Source organism: Kogia breviceps, chromosome 15, assembly GCF_026419965.1.
Source record: "Kogia breviceps isolate mKogBre1 chromosome 15, mKogBre1 haplotype 1, whole genome shotgun sequence".
Taxonomy (NCBI): Eukaryota; Metazoa; Chordata; class Mammalia; order Artiodactyla; family Physeteridae; genus Kogia; species Kogia breviceps.
In genome coordinates, this window is record NC_081324.1 from 74,402,230 (window position 1) to 74,414,892 (window position 12,663).

The 12,663-nt window shown below is 36.2% G+C and overlaps 1 protein-coding gene across 2 annotated transcripts in view; it reads right to left on the reverse strand.

Moving 5' to 3' along the window:
- Positions 1-12,663, reverse strand: part of NAA25 (N-alpha-acetyltransferase 25, NatB auxiliary subunit) — a 74,914-nt gene that overhangs the window by 36,336 nt on the left and 25,915 nt on the right. For both annotated transcript variants that reach the window (XM_067016140.1, XM_059040518.2), the window contains exons 8-12: positions 12,242-12,353; positions 11,358-11,447; positions 9,867-10,036; positions 7,304-7,416; positions 302-509 (exon numbers count right to left, since the gene is read on the reverse strand). In XM_067016140.1, coding sequence (XP_066872241.1) covers positions 302-509; positions 7,304-7,416; positions 9,867-10,036; positions 11,358-11,447; positions 12,242-12,353 — 693 coding nt within the window. The remainder of the gene's footprint in view (positions 1-301; positions 510-7,303; positions 7,417-9,866; positions 10,037-11,357; positions 11,448-12,241; positions 12,354-12,663) is intronic.

Sequence of the window (12,663 nt, forward strand, 5' to 3'; positions counted from 1 at the left end):
ATTAGGCCTATGAGCAGAAAATATGACAATTATCATAACCTCTGCAATTCATCTGAGCCCCACTGTGATAAAGAGTTGGCTGGCCAGATCAGGAAGAATATGGATATCTGGGAGCCAATTATAATTTTTAAAACTCCAAGCTTAAGAAAGGCTTTGCATTTTATTACCTGGATAGTGTTCCCAATTGACAAAATATTTTCCTTGCCAAAAGCATTACAACAGCATGCTATGAGAGATAAAAAACTGACTTCTAAATCTTAGCAGATCAGGGAACTACTGCACATTTGGAAAGGCTGCTCACCAAATTCTAGTCCATGCTGGTACCTTAACATCAATTCTCTGACCACACTCAATTTCTGATTTTTATCCATCATGTGGTACAAGCCAAGTAACCTCGTCAGCTGCACCACACACAAATGTTGCTGCAGAGCTCTGATGTCAGCAGGCAGTGCCAGCTTATCCTCTGTTGGTGTTGACAAAGGAACAACTCCAAGTAACTGATTAATAAACTGCAAAGTTGAAAGAAAAACAAAGAAGTACAGGTCTCAAAACAGAACTAGTCTTTAGTAGGCCACAATTAACAAATACTGAAATGGTCTAGAAAAAGGTATCAAGAAAAAATACAAATTAAAACCCCTTTAGTATACCATTTTCTATCTACCAAAATTGCCAAAACAAAAACACTTCTAACAGCACACAGTGCTGGTAAAACTCCAGTGAAACTGGCACACGCTTTCATTGCTGACCAAAAGTATTATGTTCATACCATGTAGTATATGCACTAAAAGATTAAAAGAACTGTGAAAATGTTTCCTAAATTACAACACATTGACATAATATGTAATGTAGCAATGAAAAAGTTTAATTAGGAAGACTGTAAAAAAGAACAATTACCCCAAAACAAACCTATTATATTGATATACTACAAATAAATTCTTAAAGGAAACATTATACATTGAAAGGAATGGTTGTCCTGTCAATAGTCTTAAATTGTTTTTTTGATTAAAGCTTTAATTTTGAGATAATTATAGATTTGCACACAATTGTAAGAAATAACACAGACAGATCCTGTGTACCCTTCACCCAGTTTTTCCTACTGGTAACGTTATTTTTCTTTCCTGTGGCCGTACCACATGGCATGCGGGATCTTAGTTCCCTGACCAGGTATTGAACCCATGCCCCCTGCAGTGGAAGCATGAAGCCCTAACCACTGGACTAACAGGAAATTCCACCCCAATGGTAACATCTTGCAATAAAATGTTTTTAATTCTCTAAATTCGGTATAAATTTTTAAGAACACCAGTTCCACAAGCAGTACAGCTGCAACATTGGCAAAAGTGAGAAGGGACCCTTGCGTCACGTACAGGGTGTCTGTTTAAACTTCCCACATTGTCGTATACTATACTCTGCAGCTGTTAGGATGTGAGAGAATGCTTGGGCAGCATCAGCCTGGGGTTCTAAAAGGTGTTTATGGACAGGAAGTGCAGCCAAGGGGTCACTGGCATCACCCTTGTGTCTTCCCTATATTTTGTGATCCAAAACTAATAAATTATTTTTAAAGCAAAAAAAACCAGTTTCAGTTACACATGTATTAAACACAGGCTATTTTCACTCCCTTCCAAGACCCTATTAGGATGACAGTAAAGAACAAAAAAGGAATCAACCCAAAAGGATCAAGAACATGTGAAGAGATGACAGCAAATAATAAACATTAACAAGATTTCAAAAGATAAAAAGCAGAAGGGCAGGTGGTAAGTAATAACCAATGTACAGGGCCAAGAAAGCTGAAATCCAACAGTATGAATGGGGAGACCACCAATAAGCAAGCCTCTTCCAGCCACAGAACCTTGGTAGACTCAGAAATTAAGGGCAAGAGGTACGTCTGAAAGCTAAAGTGCTGGTGGGACTGAAACAGAAGAATTTGCTAAATTCTAAGAAATTAGACCCCTCCCCCAGCTCCCTGACTGACTTCCTAAACCCAGCAGAAGCCACGGGTTTTCTTTACCCCCAGGAGATACTGAACCAGAGACACTGTAGACTCAAGGGGAGAATGGAACAGACCTATTACCTCATGTTTCAGAATACACTAAGAGGAGTTTTAAATGTTTGTGGCTCTATCAGATTGATTGGAGTGAACTGAACAAAAAAATATTAACTCCAAGAAAGAAAATTAAGAAAGGTAATCTCCATATACAAAGTGGCTCAGCTGTGAATATTTAGTCATTAAAATATAAATACTGCATAATTACTAAACTATACTGGGGGAAAAGTAGGTAAGGGGAGAAGTGAGTTCATAACAATGAACAAAATTATTGCCTTCCACAGTAAGATACCAATAGATGAAGACTATAACTGTAAAAATAAGCAAATAGCTAAATAAGCCTATAATTTAGAAATATGGAATTAAATAACAGAAGAAGCAGTTAAGGGTTGAAAGTGATTTGCCTGTACAGAGCCAGAATCAGGGCTGGAGAAGGCAAAGAGCTGCAACTGTTTTTCAATATAAGCCTTGTAGCACTATTTGACTTTTTCAATTTTATATATGTAATTTTTGGAAACAAAATTAAATTAAAATAAAAATCCTACTCAACATGCAGTTTCACATCTGTAATGACTTTATTTCAATTTTCTACAACTGTATGAATTTTAATTTTAATTATTACGATCAGATAATCACATTTGTAACAAAGAAACTGTGGCACTAGTGTTCATGTTTTTGATTAAATGCCTATATAATTTCTCTTGCCAGCTCTTCCATTCTTGTAAGACATTTAATATACTAGTTATGTTTATTATTAAGGCCTTCTTTATTGAATGCTGAAGAATCTTCCAAACAGGTTTTGTCATGAAACAATACGTTCATTTGCTATTCTAGTCTGTACAGTTTCACTGCTACACAAAAAGCTTCTTTAAAAACTGGAATTATTTTATTGTTAGCTTAAAACCCCAAGGCAAAGGAAACAAAATACAAAAACGTCTCTATGGGTGAGCCTCTTCAGGATAACTGGACTCAAGGGCCCCCTCTTAGGGGGCCAGTCCCATTTTAGAATGTGTCTCCTAATTCATTGGGACAACAGTTCTCAGTCTGAACCTTACTTGGACAGTTTGCAATCCTCTGACAAACATACTGCTGAGTGGCAGGATTTTTAGCTATTGAAGTCATCCTACATTTAAAAAGTTGTGGCAGCAAAATTACCCCTCTCAATTAAAAATTTACACAGGACTACAAAACTCACTGCAACAGCTTTAAATCCTTTGTCTGACTGAACAATGCCCACCTCATCACTGCTAGTATTTCACTATTTCTAGAGGGTTCCTCCCAGTAGATTATTAGTATATGGGGTCACAGAGGTGATCTAAGATTTTCAAACATGCCAATAAAGTAGAGCTTCTGGTACTAAAATTTATGCTAGCAAACCTATATGAATCTCAGCTAAATGCAATATAAGCATTCCTCTAACGCTTTCCCATCATTTGATGCTTTAACTTACAAGACAGTAAGCACTATAAAACATGATCAATCATTCCTTACCTTAGCACTTAGCACATGTGAGACAAACACTTAGTGCATGAATCTCTCCCACGTGGTTTTATTTTCTGCTTAAATCCCTCCAGTAACATGAAACTCACACACTGTGTTTTTTAGAAAATTGTGACTATAAAAAAGATCTTTCTCTCACTAAGCCAAATTCTTAATTTCCTGCAACAACTTCTTGCTGACCCTGCTCTCTTCCCTCTTCTACAGGAGAGCTTTTCAAATTATGAGAAATAAAGTACTCTGTCATCACCATACCAAACCTATCTCTTCCACTCAACCATTTCTCTCTCATAAGCTTTCAAGTCTTTCTATAACCCAGAACCCTCTTTTCTGGATATGTTACAATTTATCTAGAAAACTTCTAAAGTTTAGCCTGTGCCCTATAAGCACAGCAACCCAAGAAGAACTTTTTCTAAATCAAAGTGAACAGTGGTAGTCATTTCAGAACCCAGTAGAGACCACTGGCTCCTTAACAGTTTGGGAATGCACTGCTCCATCTGCCCTAGATGTGTAACCTCAAGACTGCCAAAGTATCAAGTGCTGGTGAACTAAGGATATGGTCATGAAACAAATACTCTAGTCATTGCCACTGTGCTCCCATTGAGTTTCACTCATTCCATATGGGGATGATAGAGGCTTTCTGGAAAAACAGGTTGTGGTAGTCCTGTGACAGGAAGACTTCCAACCTTCACTAATTAGTTTTTTACGAGTAAAGCTGACCAAAGTCACAGACTCTCTTGATACATATCAGTATTTCTTTACATGATGTTGATATACATATAACTGATTTACATTGATTCTATCACATCAAAAACTCCCAATAGATGACAATTAACTACTATATGGTACCCAGGCTTAGATCCCAGGAAAGAAAAAAGACATTAATGGAAGAGCTACAGAAATACAAATAAAGTCTAGAGGCCAGTTAACAGTAATGTACCAAAGTTAGTTTCTCAGTTTTGACAAATGTACCACTGTAATTTAAGATGTTAATGTTGGGGAAAGCTGGGCGAAGGGTAGAGTATAACCTTCTTTACTATCTTTACAACTTTCCTGTAAATGTAGTTATTCCAAAATTAAAGGTTTTTTTTTCTTTAATTTTATTGATGTATAGTTGAGTTACAATATTGTATTAGTTGCAGGTATACAGAAAAGTGATTTGGCTATGTATTTTTTTCAGATTCTTTTCCATTATAGGTTATTACAAGATATTGAATATAGTTCCCTGTGCTATACAGTAAATTCTTTTTATCTATTTTGCTATAGTAGTCTGTATTTGTTAATCCCATACTCCTAATTTATCCCTTCCCCCCCTCTTTCCCCTTTGGTAACGATAAGTTTGTTTTCTACATCTGTGAGTCTGTTTCTGTTTTGTAAATAAGTTCATTTATATTATTTTTTAGATTCCACATATAAGTGATATATTTGTCTTTCTCTGTCTGACTTACTTCATTTAGTATGATAATCTCTAGGTCCAACCATGGTGCTGCAAATGGCAATATTTCATTCTTTTTTATGGCTGAGTAATATTTCACTATATACATATATACACATCTTCTTTATACACTCATATGTTGATGAACACTTAGGTTGCTTCCATGTCTTCACTATTGTAAACAGTGCTGCTATGAACACTGGGGTGTGTGTATCTTTTCGAATTAGAGTTTTCATCTTTTCTGGATATATGCCCAGGAGTGGGATTGCTGGATCATATGGTAGTTCTATTTTCAATTATTTAAGGAACTTCCTACTGTTTTCCATAGTGGCTGTACCAATTTACATTCCTACCAGCAGTGTAGGAGGGTTCCCTTTTCTCCACACCCTCTCCAGCATTTATTATTTGCAGACTTTTTGATGAAGGCCATTCTGACTGGTATGAGGTGATAACCTCATTGTAGTTTTGATTTGCGTTTCTCTAATAATTAGTGATGTTGAGCATCTTTTCATGTGCCTGCTGGTCATCTGTATGTCTTCTTTGGAGAAATGTCTATTTAGGTCTTCAAGTTTATCTTTTTTTAATCCCTTAGATTTAGAGTCTCAGACTGCTTCAGCAAGAATGAATCATGATTTGACATAATCAGCAATTAACTGCTACAGTTTTGAGCAAATCAGAGACAAGATATTAAAAGGAAAGTCCACTGGACTTCATCAAACTTTAAAACTTTGCTCTGAGAATTCCCTGGAGGTCCAGTGGTTAGGACTCAGTGCTTTCACTGCTGGGGCCTGGGTTAGATCCCTGGGCGGGGAACTAAGATCCCACAAGTTGCATGGCATGGCAAAAAAACAAAACAAAACAAAAAAAACCAACAACTTTGCTCTGCAAAAGATCCTGTTAAGAGGATGAAAAGACAAGCTACAGACTCGGAGAAAATATTTGAACCCACATATTTGACAAAGGACTTGTATCTAGACTATCTAAAGAACTCTCAAAACTCAACAGTAAAAAAAACAAATCAACTAGAAAATGAGCAAAAGACAATAACAGACACTTCACTGAGGAGAAAATACAGATGGCAAATTAGCACATGAAAAAATGTTCAACAGCATTAACCATTAGGGAAATGTACATTAAAACCATAATGAAACATCACTACACACTTACTAGAATGGCTAAAATAAAAAATAGTGACAACACCTAATGTTGATGAGGATGCAGAGAAACCAGATGACTCATACATTGCTAACAGGAATTTAAAAGATATAGCCACTGTGGAAAAGTCTGGCCATTTCTTTAAAAAACTTTTAAAAAACATGCAGCTACCATAAGACCCCACAACTGAACTACTGGGCATTTTTCTCAGAGAAATGAAGACTTAGGTTCTCATAAAAAAACCTGCATACAAATGTTCACAGCAGCTGTATTTGTAATAGCCAAAAACTGGACACACCCACATGTTCTTCAACAAGATAAAGGAATCGTGGTACATCCATACCATGGAATACTATTCAGCAATAAAAAGGAATGGACATGGTACACGTAACAACATGATGAATCTCCAGGGAATAATGCTAGTAAAGAAAGTCAATCTCAAAAGGTTACAAATAATATGATTCCATTATATAACATTCTTAAAATGACAAAATTATAGAAATAGAAAATATCAGTAGTTGCTGAGGGAGAGGGATGGGGAAAGGAGGAGATACAGGGAGGTGGCTCTGGGTAAAAAACTGTAGGGAGCACATGGAAGGACCCTGGTGGTGAAACTACTATGCATCTTGTCTAGGGGATGGTCACATGAATCCATACGCACTATATACGGCACTAAATATACACACACAAACACACTACACATATACATACAAATGAATGCATGTAAAATTGATGAAATGTGAATAAGGTCAGTGGATTTTATCAATGTCAGTTTCCTAATTATGACACTATATTATAGTTATGCTAGATCTTACCATTGGGACAAAGTAAGTGAAGGGTATACAGATCTCTCTGTATTATTTCTCTTACAACTGCATGTATATCTACAATTATCTCAAAAAATATATATATATATATATATATATACATACATACATACTTACATACATACACACACAGAACAGAAGAATCCAATTATCTACCAGGGGCTTATTCTCATTGTGGCTCAACTTTACAAGAAATCATGCCTTTAATCTGACAGCACCTAGACTACTTGGCTTGATAGAGCAATATCTTGATATCTCATGTTCACCACTTTCACCCATTTCAGAAAGGAAACCCAAACACTTAACCTAGTTGCAATAAATACAGGTACCCAACAGAACTCTGCTTACTTTTGTACACTGTGTAGCAGGCAAGAGGTCAACAAACACCTTGAGGTCTGTGAAACAACAAGGTTTATCCCCAAACTTTTTAAAATACTGGAACATTAATTCTTCTGGATCACCTAAGAGAGAGGGGGGGGGAAATATCACTAAATTATTCATGGACTGAAGCAATCTCTAATTTAAGTGAGAAGTCTGACTTGAAAAACATTTATTTCAATTAAATGAAAATTTTGCTTGAATGAGAATGAGGATGACAATGAGGGCCAGAAGATAGCTTGCCAGTTTAAAAATAAATACTAAAAAGGAGTTGAATCTTGCAAATTCAGTTTACCTATTATTACAATGAGGAAATGTGAAGTTTTTCATTCAATTAAAGTTTAAATATTGTTTATATGCAAACATTAAACAAACATGCTTTTCTCCACAACAGTTCCTGAACTACTTAACCAATATTAAATATATGTTAACTAAATGAAAGGTAGTGTTTGTTAACAGGCACACCAACAGAAGAGAAAATAAATGGGAAGAGCCACGGGCCAATAACTCCAAAGTCACTCACTATGGAAAATTTAAACCTGGATATGCAGAAAGTTACCAGTTCATTTTATTTTTCCTCAAATTAAAAATAAAAATAATAAAAGTAAAATACTCTCATATTGGACTAGATTTAGGAAGCAGAGATTTTTAACAAGGTCTCTGTAAGATTTTAGGTCTTGGTTCCTGCTCACACATTTCTGGGAACAGAGATTCCATGGCTTTAATTAGATTCTCACAGGCCTCTGTGATCCAAAAGAGACTAAGAATCACTCACTGGTCTGGTTAAAAAAAAGAAAAAAAATTTTTGTGTGTGTAGAGACAAATTTGTAAGATTCACCAATTTGTAAGATTCAGACTGGTGAGAGAGAAGAGAAAGACAAGGGATGAATATAGGAAGTGTGAAAGCAGATCCAAATAGTTTTATATCCAGCTTTGGAAAGAAAGCAACTCTTTTTTATTTTTTTTGGCCACATCAGGTGGCTTGTGGGATCCTAATTCCCCGACCAAGGATCGAACCCAGGTCCCCTGCAGTGGAAGCACGGTGTCCTAACCACTGGACCATCAGGGAAATGTGAAGAAAGCAATTCTTTGCAATATACTTTAACAATATTTTGCTGAAGGTTACATAAAAATTTTCATTTGCAATTCTGAAACAAACACCAACTAAAGTGATTGAGGTAGACCCAAAGAAAGAAGTCAACATGAAATTCAAAATTGGTTGTGAATAATCTACATAGGGAATGACAGAGAGATGGCCACAGTTGATTTTAAAATGAGCTGCAAAGAACATTAATTACATGATTAAAATGGACAAAGATGTTCTAGGATAGGTTTTAGGTATTGAGAAGTGCTCATCATCTCAGGACAACTGGCCCCTAAAAAAAAACCTTCTTAAAGTTAATCAACTTTTTTTTTTTTGCGTTACACGGGCCTCTCACTGTTGTGGCCTCTCCCGTTGCGGAGCACAGGCTCTGGACGCACAGGCTCAGCAGCCATGGCTCACGGGCCCAGCCGCTCCGCGGCATGTGGGATCTTCCCGGACTGGGGCACGAACCCGTGTCCCCTGCATCGGCAGGCGGATTCTCAACCACTGCGCCACCAGGGAAGCCCCAATCAACTTTTAATGAGAACTAAATTTCTATAATGATGAGTGGGAAAAAAATGTTTTCTTTGGAGCTTTATCTTAAAAAAATGAAACTAAAATAATTTTAAAGTTTATTCTCCTAAACTTAAAAAATTTAGGGTATAATTAAAACTAAAGCTAATGTATATGTATAACTGATTCACTTTGTTGTAAAGGAGAAACTAACACACTATTGTAAAACAGTTATACTCAAATAAAGATGTTAAAAAAAAAAAAACTAAAGCTAATTCTTAGTATGAGCAAAGAATTACTGATTTTGGGGGGAGTGGTGCTTTCTTCCCCACAAAACTGTGAATTAGTTCAATATGACAACATTTACTTCTTATGCAGTAAGCTCAAAAAGAACCATTTTACAAAAACCTCTAAGGGCTTCATCAAATTTCCTGAAGGCCTCTCTTAACGCTTTACTATCCAAATCATACTTTTCTCCCATCTTGTCATTGTCCTAATAAATTTTCTCCTCAACTGTTAACTGCTCTTTAACTTCTCTAACTCTGCCAGATGTTATTTCGTCAATGGTTTTGTGAGTGCTTACAGTAGATTTTCAAGAAACCTTTCATTCACTTCTTGAAATCCTGAAACTTATAAAACTGGCTATTTACTTCGAAATTGATTTTGACATTATTGCTGGGTCAGCAAAAGAGCGCCTGACAAAAAGACTCTGATGGAATAGGGAGAGATGCTAAAGTTAAGCCGAGTTGCATGTGTGATTGAGGGCTAATTTTATAAGTGATCCATTCATTAGTTAATATTTTCAGGTTATGAAGACATTTGCTTCTCAAACACAACTTTATCACTGTAGGCTTCAGAGAATAGATACTGCACTTGGGTACTGCGGGCATCCCTGTATCTTCTCCAGGGTTCCCAAATATCATTACAGCTTCTTACCCAGTTTGTACTCATCATTAAAACCTTGACGTCGTAAACGTCTAATCAGCTCCAGTTTAGCTAGATGTGGTCCTCGGAGATGGCGAGAATTTTTAGATTCTTCTGTTATCCGATCTTCTATAAATCTCACAGCCTCTTCTGCAGAATAATGTACTTCTCCTTCTAAAGAGCTAGGTATAAACACATGAAAAAGGTATTTTGTGCCTCTATTGTCCATCCTAAAACTTAAAGTCAAGCCAAATTGATTTCAAGAAACAAATTTAAAATAACAGAAAGTACTTTGATAATTATAAAACAACACAAATTAGAATAAAAGAGAAATATGAGCATATTCTGACAGTTAACATGGCATATGATTCTTCCCAATTTTGGCATTTGATTATTGCAGTGACTAACCACCTCTACATCTTTCTTAAAAAAAGAATGAATAATTTTGCATATATAAAATATTACCTAATTAAAAACATAAGTAAATTTTATTGCTAGAAAAATGAGGCTGAGAAAAATTAGATGACTTACTTAATATTATAAAATAAGCCTCAGTTCATAATTGGTATCATAAATCCTATTTTGTTATTCACTTTTTTAAAAGAGCCCATTTAGGGGCTTCCCTGGTGGCGCAGTGGTTGGGAGTCCGCCTGCCGATACAGGGGACATGGGTTCGTGCCCCAGTCTGGGAAGATCCCACATGCCGCGGAGCGGCTGGGCCCGTGAGCCATGGCCGCTGTGCCTGCGCGTCCGGAGCCTGTGCTCCGCAACGGGAGAGGCCACAACACTGAGAGGCCCGCGTATCGAAAAAAATTAAAAAAAAAAAAAAAAATAATAATAATAATAAAAGAGCCCATTTATATTTATTGTGGTATTGTCTGTAATAGCCCGCAAAACAGGAAGCAGCAACAATACAAGTATCTATCAACAGCAGACAGATTAAATGAATTTGGTACATTTCTAAAATGGAGTTCTCTTAAGTCATTAAAAAGAATTAATCAGATCTGTATGCACCAGAAAGATGCCCAAGACACACTTTAGGGGGTGAAATACGAAGTTGTAAACCATTACATCTAACATAATTGCAGTCTTATGTTAAATAAGAATAATTATGTTAGTATATGCATAATATAAATAAATCTGAAAGAAAAGACACCAAACTGTCTTTTCCAAATAAATCTGGAAGACACCAAACTGTTATCAAGAGTTATTTCTGTGTCAATTACATCGCAATAAAACTGGAAAAAGTAAAAAAATCATCCTGGGATGATTTTCCTAGGAAAACTAGGAACTAACACTTTCCACACCATACATTTCTGTACTAATTTAAGATTTTTACAATGAATACGTATTTATTTTAAGATTTAAAAATGGAAAAAATGTCTTGCTTTGAAAGGGATACATTATTGAGACAGAAAAAGAGAATTCAATTAGGCTTACAATGAAATCATTTTGCTACACCATACTAAAAAGTGTTGTAATTCAGGAAAGAAGACAACTTACTGTTCACCTTCAGCAGGAGGAGTCCAGGCTTCTTCAATCAGTCGAAAGACAGAATCGAAATAAGTCAGATAGAACTGCCAGTCATCTGAGCTAAAATCAGATTGAATGGTGCACACAGGATTAAACCCAAGTTGTGACAAATCTGCCTGAGGAACCATGTTATTCAACTTATTTTCTAAGTTATATTTTAGTCTTTACTAGGAGAAGCCCAACCTTCCCTCTGGGTTTCTTCTACAGCCCTAAAAGGGCAACAACTCCAGAGGCATTTTCAAAGTCAAACATTTTCAAGAAAATACTCTTTCCTTCAATAAAATGACCAGGTCTAAAAAACTAATATTCTCAGGACTTCCTTGGTGGCCCAGTGGATGAGACTCTGCACTCCCAATGCAGGGGGCCCAGTTCAATCCCTAGTCGGGAAACTAGATCCCACATGCATGCCGCAACTAAGAAGTCTGCCTGCCACAACAAAGATCCTGCGTGCCACAAATAAGACCTGGCACAGCCAAAATAAAAAATTAAAAAAAAAAAAGCTCATGCAGCCGTTAATAAAAAACTAATATTCTTAACAGAAAACTCCCCACATTAGTGCTTTCTAGGGGGGCTAAGGGGAAGCTCTCTCTTTTAGACCAATATTGAGTTTGACAAATTAATGACTTTTCAGCATTCATTCCGAATACTTAGCACCCTGGTGGCATAAGTTCCATTACACCTCTTTATTGAAAGATGAAGGCTCATTAAAAACTTAAAAAAATATATCCAGAACACACAACTAAAAGATTTCACTTTATGCCCAGAAATCTCAAAAGATATAGACAAAAAAAACCAATGGTGAGATCTGAAAGCCCCACTCCAGTCTCATAGTCCAAAAAGAAGCATCTACTTACTTTTTCAGTAAGAGGCGCCGAGAAAGGGCATTGCACTCTGGCCACCTGCTCAGCTTCTTGTACATAGCCATGCATTTATTTTCCCGACTCTGAATCTCACTTGTTAACTTCTCTACAATTAAAAGTTATAAAAGTTGGTAAGCTGGTTTCATTTCTGCTCAGAAACCAGAACAAAATCCATATACAAGAAGGAAACTGTCACATTTTCTTATTCACTCTCTTAGAAAATGGGACCACTATTAGATACAAACTACTATCTCACTAAAGATTACTTTCCTGAAAGGAAAAATCATATATTTCTGATACTAAACTTTTTAATCCTTTTTTTCTGTAAAATACAAGGATCCAGAATGTCTTGAGTTGAGGATCTAGTATGTGGGATACACATAAAATCCCAACAGCATCTAAGGACTGGTATATTT